Below are 22,014 nucleotides of genomic sequence, written 5' to 3' on the forward strand. Positions count from 1 at the left end.
TATCCCTCAGTGTGAACACATCCTTGAAAGATATTGGTGCTATTAGTAGTGATGATGCGGGGCTTCTGCATTTTCCCACAGAAATGTTTTGTATGTCTCAAAAAATGTGTTGTTTTGCAAAACTACTCAAGAGCATAATGAATACAATCCCAGCCAAACTCTGCTTTTTTCAAAGGTTTAAAACAAGACAGTTTCAAAACGACTGCCCCTACAAAGTGTTGGTAAAGATTTTGCACACTTGAAAAATTCCAGATAAATACAACTGATATCAAAATATGGAGAAAGGGTCAACATACAGGACCTTGGTCTCCATCTATGCTTTCCTTTTCATCTGGTATTGGAGAGACACTTCAGTAATCTGCAATGGCCAGGGTGGATTTGATTTAAATCAAACTGATTTAAATCACGATTTAAATCACGATTTAAATCACTAGTCAGTAAGGCTTGATTTAAATCATAGTTGATTTAAATCATAAAGACTAATTCTTGCTGGTATAACTTTAATATGCAAGTAGATGAAGATTTTTAGAATAAAAACTTTTCATATTAGTTTTTTTTTATCCCCAGTTTAATAGGTTAATCATTCATATTTGGACAACTTTACTGTTGTACTTAGGAAGGAGAAAAATAATCATTACCTTAATAATAACAATTTAAATAGATTTATTCAACTGAAACAATAACATTTCAGCAAATGTTATTTGCTTAAACAAACATCCATGTTTGTTAACTAATTTGGCTAAACAAAAACAATATATATATATTTTAAGAAACTTAGACTGTCAGCCCAGCCTACACATGAAAAACTTAAATACTGTCCACTCCAAACAATCAGAAAAATATTGTTTCTATTCTAGTCACTGAACTTCTTGAAACTTAGCACTGAAGGGGTTGCTTCTGTATTCATAGGTTTGTAGAACAATAGGATTAAGGTCTTTTTCTCAACCCTGTTCATGTTATAACATTTTTGCTGTGAAGAAGAGGCATGTGATCTCTGCTGAGTCAAATTCAGTTTTGAGAACTGCAAAAGTAAACCAAGCACCTGTGATAATATCTTGTAGGCAGAGAAACTGCCCAATAATCTTACAAAAACCTCTGGAAGAGCATGAATGGATTAATGGAATTTATTTACCCCCAAAATTAAACATATACAACCTTATACTACATAATTAAAAAACTAATATTTATTTCATGATGGAATAACCTTTGGATGGTAATATGTTTTCCTCAAAAAGCATTTTATTAAAAAAAATCCAATTTAAATCAAAAAAATCGATTTAAATAAAAAAAATCCGATTTTTTTGATTTTTTTTAAAAAATCATTGATTTTTATCCACCCTGGCAATGGCTAATGATCAAAAAAACATAACACGAAGGTAAGATCTTCCAAGGACACTTCTGTTCACATGCCTCAGAGAGACTTGTTTTTTTAATTAGTTGTTTTGTAAATTTTTCTTGCTGGGTTAAAATAATAATAATTTCAAGACAAACAACAGAAGCAGTGGATGGGTAAACTAAAATCCAAAATACACATAATCTAAAACATCCTAATCTATGCAACTTCTCCTGAGCCTGAACTTTAGAAAGACACAGAAAAAATTCTGGGCCTGCAACTTTCTCCAACACCCACCACAAGCAAGGGAGGCAGGAAAGGAGGGCTCCCCCCCCCCTTTCTTGAGATGACACAGAAGCCCCAATTTTGCATCCAAGTGCAACAGCTTCCCAAAGCCTTTTGTTGTCATCTTGTACTCTGCAATCCTCTGCCAACTATCACAGAAGCCGCTGGAATTTGGGCTACATCAAAGACTATTTTCAGGGGGGGGGGAGAAGGGAGATGGAAGGGCTGGCTTTGGCATCCCTCTCACTCACTTAAAAATGGCTCCTTTTCCCAGGCTCTGCCATGCCCTTCAGCACGAACAGCTTGTACTAGCTTGTTCAGAATCTACACCCAGATGGAGGCCAGCAGCGAGCAAGAGCTAACCTGCAAGTCAATGGTGAAAGAAAGAAAGAAAGAAAGAAAGAAAGAAAGAAAGAAAGAAAGAAAGAAAGAAAGAAAGAAAGAAAGAAAGAAAGAAAGAAAGAAAGAAAGAAAGATTGGGGGGGGTCGGATGGGGGAGTAACCTGTTTAGTTTTGTTTTTTAATGCACAAAGGTGACATGCTTGTATCAGGCATTAATTAACTTGGAAGAACCATGGACACCCCAGATCTTCTTTTCACAATCAAGAGAGAATTCAGACATTTGTCAGATGCATGGGCTTTGGCACAGGGAGTAAATTAAACTTCTGATGAGAAGTCTCAGTGTTTGCATCCTCTCCCACTGTTGACATTAGGGTTCAAGCAGCTCCTTGGAGCCAGGGGCCCATCTTTGTACACTTATGCCAGCCTTCCCCAACCTGACACCCTCCAGATGTTTTGGACTACAACTGCCTAGGTAGGAGTGGTTGCCAGGAGTCCCATGGAGAGGTCTTGGTGGCATTGGTCAGAAGGGGAGGAAGAATGGGGCAAGGATGTAGAAGGAGATTCTCCCTTCTTTCTACAGCTTCAATTTACTGAAACTCACGCTCATACATTCTGGATTAAAAAAAGAAAAACCCAAAGTCTGAATCTCTGAATGAACATTCTCCCTTGATGAGAAAGTGAAGGAAGGGGAATCAACCCAGCGCTTGCCAACCTGCCACCATCTTGATGTTCCAAAACATCTGGAGGGCACCAGGTTGGCAAATTCTGTCTCAGCCAATCCTTTTGCCTAAAAGGAATTAATGCAGTTGACTAAAACTAAGGCATCTAATAAACAAGACAGAACAAGTATTTCTGCCAGTGGATTTTTATTTTAAAACTTTTGGAATTGAAGCTGAAGACACCTATTCCATTCATTGTACAGTTAGCTACATGCTGGCAATAAAAAGAATTTTAATCCATAACAGCACAGGTAAAGAAGGGAGGTAGAGTTTGCTGCTCACTCTCCTGATGCAAAATAGGTATTTGCTGATGTCCATGATTAAGGGGTCTGGAAATCTCCAAGGCCATATCAGTGTAATAGAGCAGGAAGTATACAGTCTCTTTAGGAAATTGCCATGTTCTTTATGCTCTCAGCCTACAAAGCAAGTTTCTAACCCGCATGGGATTCAGAGAAAAATCTGAGAACATAAGTTGTTGTTTTTTGCTTATAAAAAACCATGCACAACTGAAAACAGAGAATTCTTGTGGTCAGGCTTTCCAAATACATGCCCTGGGTTCCTAGACCATCCTGCCCTAATTCCATTCCCCTCACTTTTCTATAACCTTCAATACTTCTCTGAGTGTCTTCCAAGAAATCCCCACTAAACTCCAACACCTGGGGGGGAAAAGTAAAAGTCTGGGAAGTCAAGGAGGAGGAGGCTAAATCATCTATGATTAAATGGGCCCAAGAACTCGGCCATAATATAGAGATAGCCCAATGTTTTGGAAGGTAAATTGGAGATTTACCGCTTGTTATACTATAAGGGAGAATCTCCTAAAGATGCTATATCGCTGGCACTTGACTCCCTGTAAACTTGCTAAAATGTATTTTTAAAAAACTCCCAAATACATGCTGGAGATGTAGAGAACCAGGTAGTACAACATTTCACATGTGGTGGACATGTAAAAAGATGAGGCCATTCTGGAATGATGTTTAGGTTGAAAGTGAACTTTCTTAAAAAACCGGAATCATTTTTACTTGGCATCACAGGTTTGGACACCCCTAAAAATATAAGAAAAATCTTAAAACTGATGGAATATGCCAAACTAGCTTATCTCTCAGAAAGGATCAAAGAGAAACCTAAGCAAGAGTTCATTTCAAACTGGGAACCTTTTAAGGGACCTTTAAAAAAATACTTGCTGCAATTTAAACACGGCAGTGGCCTTTGAGCAATTTCTGTAGATAATATATGTTATGGAAAAAGTAGACAAAAATAGTAATAATTTATTGATAATAAATCAGACAAGATTAAGTAACAGATTTATTAATAAGGAAAAAGATATGGATGGGACGGGAAGTCAAACGTTCATGAAGAAACTTAACTTCTTTGAAAATTGATATATTTTTGTGTGTTTTATGATATTTTTGATTTGTTGGTAACAGGAAATGTTAAGATTATGTTGCAAAGAAGTGATAATGAATAATAAAGCATTGAAAACTTAAAAAAAGAAAAGTTGCAGGAGGATGCTAGAGCAATTCATCTGTAAATTGTATGAAGCACACATACATGAAGTACATTAATGCAGATTTTCTCAATTTGCATGAGACACCCTAGATCAGGCATCCCCAAACTTCAGCCGTCCAGATGTTTTGGACTACAATTCCCATTATCCATGACCACTGGTTCTGTTAGCTAGGAATCATGGGAGTTGTAGGCCAAAACATCTGGAGGGCTGCAGTTTGGGGATGCCTGCCCTAGATGGTAGGTAGGATGGTGGGTACTTCGTACTGCCCTAAGGCCTCCAGGTGTCAAATTCAGTTTTAGAAAAGAAGTTCAGCAGGCTGGTCTCAATACTTGAAGTAGCCCTGGAAACAAGTCCACAAAAGTTTTCACCCAGAATAGCTTTTTCTAGTTTGCTGTGGCGCACTGACAGCCGGATCGGAGGGATGAAAGCCAGATTGACGCTTCCACAATAGCTTCCATGACTGTGTACCTTGTACCTTGGCAAGAGGTGAGCAAGTATTTATAAGTGTATCTTCAAGGATCTTAAAACAATTCCTTGTCACAATACACTGCCTGCCAGTATCGGAGCCTAAATCTGTCAGGAATTCTGTGAAAGTGATAAATTTCAGCAGGAATTTCTACAACTGCAGAATTACCTCTTTATAAAGCAGATGCCACAAACCTGCAGCAATCTCCTGGCAAGGGATATAGGGTCACAACATGAAATACATTTTCCCTTAATTCTTTGCAGCTGGATTTTCTTGGGGCCCTCGCCTCAGGAGTATTTCCCTGACACAAGGCTTCCTTCCTTCCTCCTCTTGTGGTTTTACCTGGATAGAACCCCCTGGCACAGCAACCTGGTTGGACTAGTTTTCAGAAATGCCCAGGATGTGGCTCTCCATTTCACACCTGCCCATGCACTTGGAGAACAATAGCTCATTTTGCAATGCCAGGCTGCAAAATTCCATTCAAGACTGGCACATGCAAAGAGGGATCCTAATTAAGAAGTGTTTAAAAAATGCATTCAGTGTGCTGTTAAATTCTGAGTTGCTTATCACATACTGGTACAACAGCTTATTAACGGGCAAAAATGTGTAGTTATTAGGCATGGGATTTTACTTTCTTGGGCTCCTTGATCACTGCAGATGGTGACAGCAGTCCCGAAATTAAAAGACGCCTGCTTCTTGGGAGAAAAGCAACGACAAACCTAGACAGCATCTTAAAAAGCAGAGACATCACCTTGCCTACAAAGGTCCGTATAGTTAAAGCTATGGTTTTCCCAGTAGTGATGTATGGAAGTGAGAGCTGGACCATAAAGAAGGCTGATCGCCGAAGAATTGATGCTTTTGAATTGTGGTGCTGGAGGAGACTCTTGAGAGTCCCATGGACTGCAAGAAGATCAAACCTATCCATTCTTAAGGAAATCAGCCCTGAGTGCTCCCTGGAAGGACAGATCGTGAAGCTGAGGCTCCAATACTTTGGCCACCTCATGAGAAGAGAAGAATCCTTGGAAAAGACCCTGATGTTGGGAAAGATTGAGGGCACTAGGAGAAGGGGACGTCAGAGGACAAGATGGTTGGACAGTGTTCTCGAAGCTACGAACATGAGTTTGACCAAACTGCGGGAGGCAATGCAAGACAGGAGTGCCTGGCGTGCTATGGTCCATGGGGTCACGAAGAGTCGGACACGACTAAACGACTAAACAACAACAATTAGGCATGGGACTAAGGTTATAGCTGCCTCGTTGGGGACTCAGTAGTTTATCATCTGGAAGGCTAGAAGCATTCCTCAGTTGTTGAACAACCGAAGGACCCACATTCCAAATCACATCTGCAGCAACAAAGCAGTCCCACTCTCCTTTCACCGAGATGCAATGCAGCAGTACAGTAAATGCAAAAACATCTGGAGGTCCCCAGCTTTAAGATTACTTAGGGTACCCCTAGTGTGGTGCAGTGGTGAAAGTATCAAACTAGGACCTGGGAGCCCAGGGTTAAATCCCCACTCAGCTATGAAACTCACTGGTAGTCTCAGGCCAGTCATTGCATCTTAGCCTAACCTACCTCACATGGCTGTTGTGGGGATTGATTGAGGAGAGGGGAAACCATGTACACCACCTTAAGCTCTTTGGAGAGTAAGATGAAATATAAAAAATAAGTTTAAGGCTCAGGGAACCTTCCCTTTAAACAGGCTTGTGTGTTGAGCCCACTGCTTTTTGGAAATGAGTTGACTCGTGGGCGACTTAAAACAGCAAGGAGCAACACCTCAACACTTTCCACATGCTTCAGGAGGATTTTGGGAATCACATGGCAGGGCAGGATTTCAAACAAAGATATGCTCTCCCAAGCCCACATTCCCAACATGTTCACACTCTTTTGTCTCAGCAACGTCTACATTGGCTTGGTAATGTTCACAGAATGGAAGATGGCAGGATCTCCAAGGAAATGTTCAACAGGGAACACCAGGCCATTGGCAGAACAACTCTGTGATACAAAGATGTATTCAAGACCTGTGGTTGTCTGTGAACAGTCAAGCTGTGTATCTATAGCAGTGAGCAGCGGAGGAATGACTGCTGGGAGGAACACAGATGGAAAAAATTCCATAGTGCATCTGCAGCAGCACAACCGGTCACCTTCATTTGCCCCAGCTGCAACAAAACACTTCTCTCCCACATCAGTCTCTACAGGCACAACAACCTTTGACTTCATCTCCAAAGGCGTACTCCTCTATTGTCTCCTGAGACAGATGGATGCCAACCAAGAATTTTAGTTTCTTCTGATTCTCCCTCTCTTCCTCCCAACTTTCTAGATCTGAACATGAAAGTAGTGGGAGGAGGGAATCAAACTCCATTCTCCTTCCAAAATAAGTGTATTTGCCTTCAATCCCATGAATTTCAAGGGTGTCTGAGTAATCCTTTTAGGATTCAGACAGAATTCAAAGTATTTCAGTAATGGTTCATATAGGGAGGATATTCCCAGCATCCCTTGCTCCTTTAACCTCAGGAATAACATTTTTTTGAGTGTGGGAAAGAAAAGTAAGAGGATTCTCGTGTTGCCTCTGGTCCTCCAGGGTGAGCCCAAACAGGAAACTGCAGCCCTAACAAGCTTCATAAGATGACTAAGGAAATTCCATGCCCTACACAAAGAATCAAACCAACTTCATTCCACACTTGAGACTTCTGTAGGGAACCTTTCAAGCATCTCTCCAGATCTGGAAGGCTGAGGAGACCTCCTCTGGGTGGCTTCACAGGGAAGGAAGATAAATTAGAAGTTGCTACTCTCTAGCATATTTACACAACCACCAGATGGGGATCAGGGTTCCCTCTACCTCGTGGCACTTCCAGCATAAATTAGACCTTTTTAATACATTTTCACTAATTTGCTGGGTGCCAAGTACCACCAGTACATAATCTTTTGTAGGTTTTCCTTAATAAGATAACAGGCAGAGAAATTAATGGTTCCCCCCCCCAATTTTTTTTTCCAATGAGGACAATTCTATGTTGTAACCAATATCTATGGCCCATGTTGTCATTGTCACCTTTACCATCTCATCTTTGGTCTCCCACTCCAGTAGCAGTTTATAAATTTTCAAGATTAATTTATCATCCTTTCCTTTTGCAATTTTTCAAATTCTGAACTCATTTCTGCAAATACCTTTTCCTTATTGTCTCTTTTATATAACTCGTTCACCTGAAAGTACTGAAACCAATCTACAGTATGATCCAAAATCTCTTCTTCTTTTTTTCCAGCTGAAATCCTCCTTCTCTAAACTCTATAAGGTGGCCCACTCTCGTCCATGTTCAACCTTTCCACTGAGACCACCTCAGTTGGTGATATCCATCTTGGGGGTTTTCTCTCGAAAAGATCCTTGTGTCTCTGCCAAACCGTATACATCTAGCAGATGCACGCTGCCTCTTAATAAAGTCTGAGGTCTGGAAGCGCAAAACTCTTTCTCTTATGTGTCAGATTTTTATACTTAATTTGGGGTTGGTTGGTTGGTTTAAAAAACTGTTAGCCCTGACTTAAGTGGTGGTTAGAGAACTGGGGTTTCATTGCAGGAAGCAAATACCTCCGACCATCACTATGTATCATTACAACCCATAAGGACTAGAAACTTGCTTATTAGAATGAAAGCAGAGATTCTCCAGAAGCTGAATTCTGCACCTATAATTACATTGTTTTGCTGGGCTCCTGCGGAATGCCCGCATACACACTGCCCTGTTGAGATGCCTGGCCTACAACACCTCATGTGAGCTGAGCAGATTCTTAGAACAGATGGAAGCAGCAGTTCAAAACTGCGCACGCCCAAGATTTCCAGCGTCTGCGCAGACGCGATTTCTGGCGCCGCAGAAGCGACTCCCTGTGCTGATTTAGTGCAGCGCGTGGGGACTCCGTTGAACGGGCGGCTTGGTTTGTGGGCAGCTCGTGGCCGCTTGTGGCCCATGGGCCTTAGGTTGTTTACCATTGATCTGAAGGGCAACAGGTTGGCAGAGGCTGTTCTAGAACACACAGGGATTCCAAAGCAAGAAAAGGTGGGAAATCTTCTAAAAGCAAGGAAATCAGAGCTAAGCTGTAGCTCAGGCGTGTCCAACAGGGAGATCGTGATCTACCGGTAGATCACTAGACATCCGCGGTAGATCATTGGCTCCCCCCAATGAAGCTGAACAACTGTGGCTCTCCTAGAAAAAGCTCAACATTTTACCTCCTCCCTGAAAAAACTCAACAACTTTGACCAACCCCCCCCCCCCGAAATGGGTCTTCCTCCTTCCTAAAAAAAGCTCAACAACTTTGACCTGAACCCGTTTTTAACTCTGAGTAGATCGCAGTCTCTTGGGAGCTGGCCACCGCAGCTCTAGCTGAAGGAACCAGTCAACAGGGAGATTTCCCCTGCAAACAAGGTATCTGCAGGAAGCAAGTGTCCTTGTACATTCAACTCCCCACCCCCGCCAGCCCTTAAAAAAAAACATCTCCCCATTACCAAAAACAAAGGTTGAGAGAGAATTAATTCTGTGCCAAAATTCCTCTCAAAATGAGATACTGCACCTTGGCAGGAGTTGCTATTCACAGGTTGCATCAGTGTTGGAAACCCAAATCACTAAGTGGAAGCCACAGGTCTGGCTGCGCCAATTTATATTCTCCGTAGTGGGATCCCAAACATAGAATCCCTTTTGCACCTGCACTCCCTTTTGATCTGGAGGAATGCAGGATCAGATCCCCAAACATACATTTTCTGTTATGCTAAAGTTCCTGTGGCTCCACTCCAGAGAGAACAAACATACCTTTATTTTTATTTTTTTTCTAAAAAGGAATTGTAGTTTCAACTAACAGGCCAGAAAAAGCTGAAAAGACCTTTTGTTATGGAGGGCAAAAACGTCTGGAGTAACTCACATTTTTCGGACTAAAACCGATTGCATTCCAGTCCTAATAAAGATGGAACTGGAGGCAAAGTCGCTATTTAAAAACAAAACGAAATAAAGCTCCAAGAGCAGCTGAATCCCAGGAATAATTTTGCAAAGACTGGGAACAATCCACCAACAGTTTTTTCCCTCATAAGCCCCACAAATGGAGGGGCGTAACACACAACTCTCTTTCCTTTCAAACAGACCCTGTTGCAGTAGAAGGAGCGTCTCCAATATTTGCACGAGATCCTTTAAAGAAATGCTAACACAGAAAATGGGGCAATACAAAACAAAAATCCCACAGCGCTATTTTTCAGGGAGCTTGCATATATTTAGCTACTAAAACTATTAGGATGCAAATCTCAAAATGTGCAAGCCTTCACTTAGCCAATAAATACAGAAACTGGCATACATTGTCCTTGCATAATAAAAGGCTCGCTGGTAAAATAGCAGGAGCTCTACGTAAATAAGCAACATTCTTCTTGGCTGAGGTCACTGACTCACTCTATTCTACTTCACCCCAGTCTGGAATTTGACAATTTAAGTATGGGAGAGGGAGGCACTGTCACCCTTCAGCCCCCTCCCCCCCACACAGTGGATTTCATTTTAAATGTAGTTTTAAATTTTAAAGAGAGGCATTGTATGACAGTAGCAAGACACAAATATTTTAATTAAGGATATGAAAGGCTTGTGAAAGGATAAAGGAAATGCCACTCACAATTCAAAGTTTAGGAAAATGTGTCCATGTTGTGTATGTGTAGGTACCTCAAATGTAGTATATTTACTGTATATTTTATCTATTTTCATGAGACAACCAGTTAGAATTTCTTTTAGAAATCTGTTGGCTGCATTGCACACTATCAACAAGCACAGGGGCTGTATGTCAGCAACAGAATATGGCCTTGGGCCCAAGTTCAGCTTCTTGGGAAACACAGCTATTATTTATTTATTTTTATTGTTATTTTAAGAAAAGCATGTTTTTAGATCTTGGGCTTCTGAAAATGCAATTGAAAGTGTATGAGCAGAACGAGGAGGCTGAATATGAGTGCTTTGAATAGGAAACATTTTCTGAGAACATACAGGGCAGGATTCTGCCCAAAATGTATTTACAGTGGTACCTTGGGTTACTGTACAACCATAATCCGTTCCAGATGTCTGTTTGTAAACCAAAACAGGTTGTAACCCAAGGCGCACTTTCGCCAATGGGGCCTCCAAAAATTTTGTTCATAATCCAAAAAAATGGGTTGTAATCCAAAAAAAGTTTGCAAACCAGACTGTTTGCAAACCAAGGTACCACTGTACAGTATTAATTTGAAAATTTACAACCTGCTCTTTCACAGAATATTCCAAGGTGACTTACCAGATACAATAAAATCAGTTAGTGAATATCTATAAAACATAACTAAAAGCATCAGTAAAGATAGAAAGTTGATGGGGGGCAGGGCGAAATCACTGCTTTAAGATAATATTTCTCTTATTAAAATTCTTTTTTTTTAACTGAATGTATACCCCACCCTTCCTCCCCAAGGAGTCCAGGGTGGCAAACAGATACACAGTTTAAAAACAAAAGGAAAGAGGTGGTGCTTTTACAATCATGTCACTGCTAACCAGCTTTCTGTCTAAATTTTCTTTTAAAAGAGTATAAGATGTCAATCAGATCAACCAAAGGCCTGGTTAAAAAAGTAATGTTTTGCCTGCGCCTAAAGGTGTAAAGTCCGTATAGTTAAAGCTATGGTTTTCCCAGTAGTGATGTATGGAAGTGAGAGTTGGACCATAAAGAAGGCTGATCGCCGAAGAATTGATGCTTTTGAATTATGGTGCTGGAGGAGACTCTTGAGAGTCCCATGGACTGCAAGAAGATCAAACCTATGCATTCTTAAGGAAGGACAGATCGTGAAGCTGAAGCTACAATACTTTGGCCACCTCATGAGAAGAGAAGACTCCCTGGAAAAGACCCTGATGTTGGGAAAGATGGAGGGCACTAGGAGAAGGGGATGACAAAGGACGAGATGGTTGCACAGTGTTCTCGAAGCTACGAACATGAGTTTGACCAAACTGCAGGAGGCAGTGGAAGACAGGAGTGCCTGGCATGCTCTGGTCCATGGGGTCACGAAAAGTCAGATATGAGTAAACGACTAAACAACAACAACAACAACAAAGGTGTATAATTAATGTTCTTAAGGTGACTGTGGCCTTCTGAAGCATTAAGCCAGAAATAACCATTTGTTCCATTTTGTGATTTCAAGAATGAACAGAAGGAAAAACACTGCTATGCAGAGCTCAGGCCAAAAGCCAGGGTCAAGGAGTGCTCTTTCAGCAGTCCCCATGGGCAAATCTCTGCAGCTAAGTTTGGGCTAACTCATGGAGAAGACGGAAGGGTGGCTGTTTGAACAGGCCTTGTGCCAAGCCAGCCTCTCGGATCAGCCACTCAGCTGCAGCCACGTCCAGACATCAGTTCCAGTTCCCACAACCGCTTGACATAATGTGGGATTTTTTTTTTTAGCATCCTAGGAATGTTAAAAATATATGATCAAGGCAGTGGGAAGTGGGAGGTCATGCTAGGGGGGAGGGGGGCAAGAACCCAATCCCGTGGGTAATTTTTGTATTTTCCATCTACCCTTTCATTATTAGTTAACACAGCATTGTTGGATGTGGAGAGAGAAGGGCCACAAATCACACCCAAGCGGACCCTATGCCAGGGCATTATAAACAAAAAGTTCTGTAGCCAACCAGTAACAAATAAATATATAGTAGTAAGTTTCATATGACTGCCCATTGACAAACATTCCCTGGGAGGCTCGCAAATATTATGGTATCAAAAATATTAACAATAGTTAAAATCAATAAAAAACAATAAAAGACAGCAAAAATGTTTCCTTGTAACAGAGACAGCATAAACTGATTACAGCTTCTGTTAAAATGCAGTCATAACAGTTCAAGTTTAATTCTGACTACAAAACCCTGCGGCAAGAAAAAACAGAATTCAGCAACCTGGTTGCTCAGGACCTTTAAAAATGTGGAAACAAAAAAATAAAAAAAAATCTTTCCAGTATCACCTTAGAGACCAACTAAGTTTGTCATTGGTATGAGCTTTCGTGTGCATGCACACTTCTTCAGATACACGTAAACAGAAGTCACCAGACCCTTATGTATAGTCAGAGGGTGGGGAGGGGTATTACTCAGAAGGGTGGTGGGAATGGGTGATTGGCTGATAGGTGTGGTAAACCTGTTGGCCACTGTTAACGACTGCAATTGGTCTTGCAGGAAAAAGCAAGGGGTGAGATGGCATAAGAAAGCTTTATCATGTATAATGAGATAAGAATCCAATGTCTTTATTCAGACCAGGTCTCTCCATGGTTTTAAGCTTGGTAATGAGTTGCAATTCAGCAACTTCTCTTTCCAGTCTGTTTCTGAAAATTTTCTGTAATAAGACAGCTACTTTGAGATCTTGTATAGAATGTCCTGGGAGATTGAAGTGTTCTCCTACTGGTTTATCTGTCTTGTGATTCCTGATGTCAGATTTATGTCCATGTCCATTTATCCTTTGGCATAGGGTTTGGCCTGTTTGCCCAATATAGAGAGCTGAAAGGCATTGTTGGCATTTGATGGCATACACAATGTTAGAAGATGAGCAATTAAATAGTCCTGAGATTGTATGTTTGATGTTGTTGGGGCCAGTAACACCATTTCATGTTGTTGGGGCCATAAGGAACATGTTCATGGTTCTCCCTATGCCCTCTCATTTTATCCTCCTAACAACTATGTGAGGCAGGCTAGGCTGAAAGAGTGACTGGCCCAAGATCACCTAGTGGGATTCATGAAAAAGCAGGAGGATTTGAACTCAAGTCTCCCTAGTCCAAATCCCATACTCTATAATCCAAGCATAGGCAAACTCGACCCTCCAGATGTTTTGGGACTACAACTCCCATCATCCCTAGCTAACAGGACCAGTGGTCAGAGATGATGGGAGTTGTAGTCCCAAAACATCTGGAGGGCCGAGTTTGCCTATGCCTGCTCTAATCACAACACAACACTAGCACAAATGTCTTAGGCAAACAGTTGGTCTACTATTGGCTTCTGCCAACCATTCAGGAATCTGAAAACTCACCCCTTTCCTGATTTTTCTTTCCTCTAGGAGGAATGTGTGTCATTCTTCTGACTTTTCCACACACTATATATGGGACTTTCAACCACCAAATTTCCACGAGTAAGCCCAGTGGCTCATGGAATGTGCATAGGTCCTACAACTCCCATCAGCCGCAGCATCATACGGTCATGGTGACTGGGGCTAATGGAAGTTCTAGTTCAAAACAGCTAGAGCGCACCAGGTTCACAAATCCACACTGATCAAAACTAGGGAGATGTGAGGCACAGGTAGCCTCAATTTATTAATTTGTTTATTCATACACTCACTCACTCATTAGGCGTTTATCCATTCTCAGTAACAACTGTTCTCTGGCTGATGAAAAAACATGCTTTAAAAAGTTTAAAATCAAAAAAATCCATGTATGGTAAAACTTTACCAACGAGACGAGAGGAAGGATGGATTTTTAATTGTAAAAAACTTCCAAATCCACATAAATAAAATTCTTTTTTAGAAGCACTAACACTAAAACATCTGCTTTATTTGATGCCATTATTGTGTTGTTTATATGCTATGTTTTATTGCATGCCACTCTGAAATTTTTTCCCCAAAAGGGATAGATTTTTTAATAAATAAATACAGTCATTTTAAATCAGAGAAGTCTACAAACCACACAAGCAGCCATGCAAGTTGTTTATATGCTATGTTTTATTGCATGCCACTCTGAAATTGTTTTTCCAATAAAAAGGGATACTTTTTTAAATAAATAAATACAGTCATTTTAAATCAGAGAAGTCTACAAACCACGACAAGCAGCCATGCAAGTCCTACAAAGTTATACAACCACATTAGCACCCACCCAGCAAAATGCAGCAGATTTTAAAAACAGAGTTTAAAAGGCCTGTGAAAATAAAAATATATTTTTTCCTTGTGTCAAAGAGTCATTAAAATAGGTGCTGGGACAACCCCTCTGCAGAATGTATTCCAAAACTGAGAGGCTGCTCCTGAGAAGGCCCTTGTCATCTTAAATATTCTCCAATATCTGTGCAAGTAGATCTCATCTTAGGTTGATTTTACATGCATGATCACAGCTTTATGCCGATAGCAGGAAAATAAATAAATGGGATAGAAGAACAGGGGGGGAAAACCCTGGAAGGGTCACCAAAGATCTCACAAAATCTCACGAGACCTCATTGGAGCCTTGCAGGACCTACCAGAGTCCTCATGCAACTCAGAGGTGGTTTTAGGGAAGCATGATTGGTTCAGCTGCACTGAATGCTGCACTGTAGGGGGTGCTACAACAATGCTGTAGCATGGAGCATGGGGGGGAAGGGGGAGAGCCAAATTTTAAGATCTCACAGAACGCTGCTGAAATTTGAGATCCCCAAGTCTGCTACTGCACAACATTGCCAGTTCCTGGTAAGCAAGGAGGGCATTTTTAAAAAGCTCCCCGTCTTGCATGGGGGGCAAAGCCGGCTCAACGTAGGTTTTAGACCAGGCAGAGGCAACCTTGGCTCTCTATACGTTTTGGAACTACAACTCCCAGGATCCCTAGCTAACAGGGCCAGTGGTCAGGGATCCTGGGAGTTGTAGTTCCAAAACGTCTGGAGAGCCAAGGTTGCCTATACCTGCTTTAGACCATGGGTAGGCAAACTAAGGCCCAATCGCCTTCTTTAGACAAGTAGAGTTCCAGGAGTCATTCTGGCTTTGCACGATTTTGCTTATAAACACAATAGCCGGGAATGTAACCCCTGCATACAAGTGCCTGTACACTTTTTGAAATCTATATATATATTTAAATGTAGGCATTGCGCACACAGAGGTCACAGCCTTTCTCCGTAACTGCTGAACCGTAATGTAACAAATTTGGCCACAACGTTCCATGCCCATCAGAAAGGGATCTGGCATAATTTCCCCCCCAAAAAAATCACACCTTTCACACCTAAAATAATGATTAAACACAAAAAAGTGGCGCTCAAATTAGACGTCACCACCAGAAGCTCTGAAGACTCCAGCAGCATCCAGTAGAAAGCCTGATCGCGCGCTCCCACCTCCAAAGCCGCGCCGCAAACACCACAAAGGCAGATCCCGCGCTGCAACTACCCGCGCTGCAACTTGCCTCCTCAAAGCCTGCCCCCCATTTTAAATGCCGCCAGACTCAAAATGCCCCCTCTAACGTTACACCGCCATCTTCAGTTTCTTTTTGAGTGGAGGACGGTCGGGGAGGAGATGTAGATCGGACCGTGTGTGTTTGTGTGTTGTGCGGTTTGCGGGAGCCATATCGGGGTTTTTTTTCAGCGGGGGACGGTCGGGGAGGGGATGGTGGGGGGTGTAGTGTTTCAGTCGGTGTGTATGAGTGTTGTGGACTTACCGGACTGTACTTCCGTCTTTTTTTTTTTTGAGGGGGGATGGGCTGGGAGAGGATTTTTCTCGCCTCCTGTCTGTTGTTGGGTTTTCGGGCTACTGATCGGATTTTTTTTTTCAACGGGGGACGCTTGGGGAGGGGATGGTGGGGGGTGTACTGTTTTGGGCGGTGTGTGTGACTGTTGTGGGCTTAGCGGGGTCTACTTCAATCTTTTTTTGGAGGGGGGAAGAACTGGGAGGGGATTTTCCTCGGGTCCTGTGTGTGTCTTCCTGTTGGGTTTTCGGACTCTGGATCGGGTTTTTTTTCAGCGGGGGACGACCGGGGAGGGGAAGGTAGGGGATGTAGAGTTTTGGGCGGTGTGTGTGTGTGTGTGTGTGTGTGTTTGTGTGTGTGTGTTGTGGACTTAACGGGGTCTACTTCAATCTTTTTTTGGAGGGGGGACGGGTTGGGAGGGGATTTTACTCGGCTGGTATCTGTGTGTGTTGCTGTGTTTTTGAACTACGGGTCGATTTTTATTTTTTTAACGGGGGGACGGTCACTTAAAAAACCCCCAAAACAAACAACAATCATAAGAACTAAAAAAAAAATAAACCCCAAAATCCAAGGACAAAGTTAATACATCCGGACAAAAAGAATATATCCAAAAAATTAAAAAACAAAACAAAAAACCATTACCTTTCTAAAAACAAATGATTTCAAAACTCTTTAAAAAACAACAACACAACCACAGCAATGCATGGCCGGGTCAGCTAGTATAGCAATAAAGATGAAGCATCACTTTCCAGCTGAAATTTGACCACCACAGGTATTCTGCTCTACAATGGGTTAAGTAGAGCACCAGTTGCCTCACTTCTGGTAAAATCACAGCATCACTACTTTTGCAATCCATTATAACTTGCAGATTCCCCCAAGTATTCCAAATTTCACCTGCATTTTACACATTTATACCTTTGATTCATCAAAATGCCATGCACGCAGTGAAGGCACCTCAAGGGGCAGGCCTCAAAATCCAACAGGGACACAAGTTAAGGCATTTTTTTTTTTGCAAGAGGCCATAAAAGCACACGACTTACCACAAGAGCAGCATGTAAAGCAGTTGGTGTGGTAGAGGTTCCCCATGGCCTGGCAAGCCTGGCTGGCCCCGTATACCCCCTTTCCGCACTTGATACAAATGCCTATAGAGAAGAAAGAGAAGGAAAATTAGAACCCAGCAGAAATCCAACTAACAGCTGCAAACACCTGACCAGCAGGCACTACCAACCTATGAAGCCAGCTGTTCTTATTGCTCAATAGGAGCCAGGAGTTATTTATTTAATTGCATTTTGATCCCACCTTTTTTCTCCAAGGAGCTCAAGGTGGTCAACATGGTTCTCCCCCTCCTCATTTAATCCCCACAACAACCCTTTGAGGTAGGTTAAGCTAAGAGGCAGTGACCCAATGTCACCAAGGGTGCTTCATGGCCAAGTGGGGATTTGAACCCCTGTTTCTCCCAGGTTCTAGTCTGACACTAACCACTACATGAGTGCTCTCCAACTTTGGGTCCCCACATGCTGTTGGACTGCAACTCCTATCATTCCCAGCCAGTTTAGCCAGTGGTCAGAGATTATGGGAGTTGTAGTCCAACAACATATGGGGACCCAACACAGCACTATCCCACACAGGCTCTCAGTCATGTATTTCAGCATGGAACTTTGCAACTATTAAGCGCTAGAAATAGTACCACTCTCTTCTACCTTGGTCTGACCACACCTGGAATACTGTGTCCAATTCTGGGTGCCGCAATTTAAGAAGGATGTTGGCATTGGCTTCAAGTTACACAATAGGAGATTCTGACACCAGGAAGACCTTTATGCTGGGAAGAGCTGTTCCGACAGTGGACCCATGAGAGGTGGCAAAGATTGGATGGCCATCTGACATATATAATCTAGTTGCAGGGGGCTGGAGTCCCTTACAATTCTATGATTCTATTATTCATGGCTCAGCGTATCTGCTCAAAACAGAACATGCACGCCACAGACATGGGGGAGTGGGGCTGAGCCAGAGCTGTTTCATTTTGCAACACCATCTATCTATCTATGTATGGAGCTTTTCAGGCTAACATAAACAAAGACATACTGGCCCTATCTTGAGATTCCAACTGTAGGAGAGGCCACTGACGGAATTAGCAGATGCAGCAAAGAGGGCTTGGTCTTCATTTCAGCTGAGGCTGAGGGGCAAAGGTGTAGTCAGCCAAAAGAAGGGTGGAAGAGGTGGCTTTGAAGAAAGGTTGGAAGAACATGGGTCCTGGGAGAAGTTCTAGGCTTAAGGGACACCAAGGGAGAGTCAGAATATTGAAGGAGAGGAGGGCATTTGCAGGAATATAAGGTAGAAATATTGAGGAATGCATGACTGGGTAAAGCTACCAAGACACTGGTTGGTTCTGTTCCTTTTGTAGAGGTGGTGGGCTTATTAGAAACAACCCATCTCAAGAAGCCAATTGAATCCAACAGTTACCATCAGGTATGACGTGGGTGGCGCTGTGGGTTAAATCACAGAACCTAGGGCTTGCCGATCAGAAGGTCGGTGGTTCAAATCCCTGCAACGGGGTGAGCTCCCATTGCTCGGTCCCTGCTCCTGCCAACCTAGCAGTTTGAAAGCACATCAAAGTGCAAGTAGGTAAATAGGTACTGCTCCGGCAGGAAGGTAAACGGTGTTTCCGTGTGCTGCTCTGGTTTGCCAGAAGCGGCTTAGTCATGCTGGCCACATGACCCGGAAGCTGTATGCCGGCTCCCTCAGCCAATAAAGCAAGATGAGCGCCGCAACCCCAGAGTCTTCTGCGACTGGACCTAATGGTCAGGGGTCCCTTTACCTTTATGGCGTTGACAGCCCTAGGCATTCTGTGGGAGGTGAAAGACTTGTGCAGTTGACACAATTGCTCCTAAGCGGACTCTTGTTATAAAGAGAATTGACAGTTGACTGCAACACAAGTTGAATGTTCATAAATTCAGTAAACGGCAGCTGAAACCCACTTTACAGCTTGGCACATGCAACTGGCACATATTACCGAAACATACAGGAGCCTTCTCTGTTGTGCACACACCCCTTCAATTGTGGAGTGTCCTTCCCCAACCCTGGAAGGACGAATGGTGATGAGTCTAATGGGATTCTACCATCAAGTAAAAATAATCTTCTTGTTCCAGGAAGTTGGGAGTAAAAGAGTAAAAGCACCCTGTGGTTTTTAATATTCCTATGTTGCTGTTGTTGGTAGTTTAACTGGTTGGTTTCATCATTGTGGTGTATTTGAAGTACATATTGCTAGAAACTGCTCCACTCTACAATTTTAGAAAATAATAATAATACATGACAGGTGTCTACTATCATGTCTAAAGAAGCAGGTAGTTTGGAAGCAATGAAAATGAGATCTTCCAAAAGGAGGTGTTTACAATTCCCAAAGAGGAATATGCAATACATGCTGCCTCCACTCTGTGAAGAACAGCACAGGAAATGTCACCATACATTTACACTGGAGCACAGTAGTGTACAAGCAGCACTGCTCAATGCTGCCTCAGCTGAAGTTTTTGCCCTATTAACTAAGTTCATTTTGGCCATGCAAACAGCTCTTTTAGAGTCCTCTGGCACCTCGCTGCCACCATCTGCACTCTTTCAGAATCTGAGCACATCAGTGACTGACTGACTGCTGCTGCTGACATTTCAAGCCAGGAGAAACAACCCTTTGATTCTCCTGTTCTCATTCCAAGGATGGCAGAAGTCCATTTCCTTGCCTTTTGAGAGTTCATTCACAAACACAGCTAGATTCTGCCCATCCTTTTGCAAATTCATTGACAGTGCTCTCTCTCCTGGGAAACACTGTGGCATGAGGATCTGTTGCCCGTTACCCCTGCTTCAGAAGCCATTAGTTCAAAGGGAGCAGATCACTGGCAATTTCAATTCATCTCACCAAAAAACACAGCACTGAACAGCTGCCAGGTTGACAATTATGTAGCTTAAGCAAGGTGTATTATAAATAATATAATAGGGGTATACTGCCCACCCTGCTGCCCACCCTCCCTAACTGATCAGGTGGAGGTAATCTCAAATGTGGTATTAGAAAACCCACTCATGGTAGTTATTGTAGAACTTGTATATTCAGACTGATTCATGTTATAGGCTTTAACAGCAGCAGCAGCAGCTGCTGCAGCTTTCCAGCTTTTTAGTTCTATGGGCAGCATTTCATACTGTAAACAGAGGCAGTCTTTGGAATAAGGCACAACCATAGACCAAACATTATTTGTGTCAGTTCAACAACTATACAGAATTCAGATGTGGGGAATATTGCATTAGTTTTCCTGATGATAATGCTCTAGCACTTCTGTCCTGTTTACAAATGTTCCTCTCACACTGCAGTACCTATTGTGATATGAAACTGGGACTGTTCGACTAATATGCCAGCCTGTCACATTGAATTTCACCACACCAGCGAGTGTGGCATGGCACAATAATGAACATCACTGGAAAGCATCACCTTCCCTCATCCCTTCCACACATGCACACTTCTGTTCACCCATGAAAACAGCAGGAAAAAACTGTATGCTGGTATACCACCTCAAATTTCACTACTTTACTCCCATTATTTTCAGGGTTAAGAGGACTGCAAATGGATATTTTCTGGAATCAAAGAGCAAGAAACATGGACAACATCCTGTTACAGTAGTTCAAATATAATGCGGAAACCTAAGAGTTAGGGAAACTTTGGGGAAATTGAACAACAGTCTATCAGAGGAATAAAACAAGGTTGTCTAATGGCAATTATCCTGTTTAATAATTATATAAATGGAATAGTCCATATACTGGAAACAGAGGATGTGGGCTCACCTGTTACATATGGCAGAAAGGTTTAGAATTTAATGTATGCAGATAACCTAGTGTTAATATCTCTTACCTGCTCAGGTGTGAAGAAACTACTTAAAAAGGCTTATAGTATATTGCAAAAAAGATCAATTATATTGAATCCAAAATAATGTTATTTGGACATTGCTCACCAAAATGTAACTGGCAAATAGATGGGCACACAATAGAACAAATCTATATGTGCAATAATTTGGGTATTCTCTTTGAAGAGAATTTATACTGGAAAGCACACTGGGAATCTAGCCAAGCAAGTGAGTGGAGCAATACAAAAGTTTCCCTCCACCCCCCAATACAAAAGGGTGACAGAAGTCAACCCCTGCTTTGAAAACATTTCAAGCCAAGGTGATTTCCCGACTGCTGTAGGGCTCAGAGATGGGGTGGGGGAATAAAATGTGGATTAAACTACTAGAAATAGAACAGATTTTTTTAACCAAGACTGTTAGGTCACTCACTTCCCAGGATGCCAGCCTCTGTCCTTTGGGCCACCACTGAATTAAGGACAGGAGTGGCACTATTGAAATTTCATAAACATGTACTGAATACATATCATCTGAAGAATGGGACTAAATCTTTCAAGCAATATGGGAAGTCAATGTGAAATTATTCAAAATCTATTACAGTGGTGCCTCGGCATCCGAACGATTCAACTTCCGAAGGTTTCGACTTCCGAAGTCGACAACCCTGGAAGTCTTTTCGCCGCGCGCGCCCTGCACCTGTGCAAAGTGGTGTGCGTGGTCGGCGCATGCGCAGAAGTGTGAGATTGCGCTTCGCACATGCACAGAAGCAGCGCTTCGACAACCGAAGACTTCGACTTACGAAGACGGCTGCGGAACGGATCGTCTTCGTAAGTCGAGGTACCACTGTACAAAAGTATAATCTGCCAGAATCATTTAGGCCCACTTAGACAAAAAACAACCAGGGAACAGGTTGTCCGCAGACAGTTTCCGGGTCATGTGGCCAGCATGACAAAGCCACTTCTGGCGAACCACAGCAGCGCATGGAAACGCCGTTTACCTTCCCGCTGTAGTGGTACCTACCATATTTATCTACTTGCACTTTGATGTGCTTTCGAACTGCTAGGTTGGCAGGAGCTGGGACAGAGCAACGGGAGCTCACCCC

At 42.4% G+C, this 22,014-nt stretch overlaps 1 protein-coding gene across 2 annotated transcripts in view; it reads right to left on the reverse strand.

Annotated features, from left to right (window-relative positions):
- WTIP (WT1 interacting protein) overlaps positions 1–22,014 on the reverse strand; it is a 61,456-nt gene that overhangs the window by 22,025 nt on the left and 17,417 nt on the right. For both annotated transcript variants that reach the window (XR_015950557.1, XM_060275903.2), the window contains exon 2: positions 17,082–17,183. Coding sequence is in view for 1 of the 2 variants with exons in the window: in XM_060275903.2 (XP_060131886.1) it covers positions 17,082–17,183 (102 nt within the window). In the remaining variant the exon portion in view is untranslated. The remainder of the gene's footprint in view (positions 1–17,081; positions 17,184–22,014) is intronic.

Source organism: Zootoca vivipara, chromosome 6 (genome assembly GCF_965207765.1).
Source record: "Zootoca vivipara chromosome 6, rZooViv2.hap1.1, whole genome shotgun sequence".
Taxonomy (NCBI): domain Eukaryota; kingdom Metazoa; phylum Chordata; class Lepidosauria; order Squamata; family Lacertidae; genus Zootoca; species Zootoca vivipara.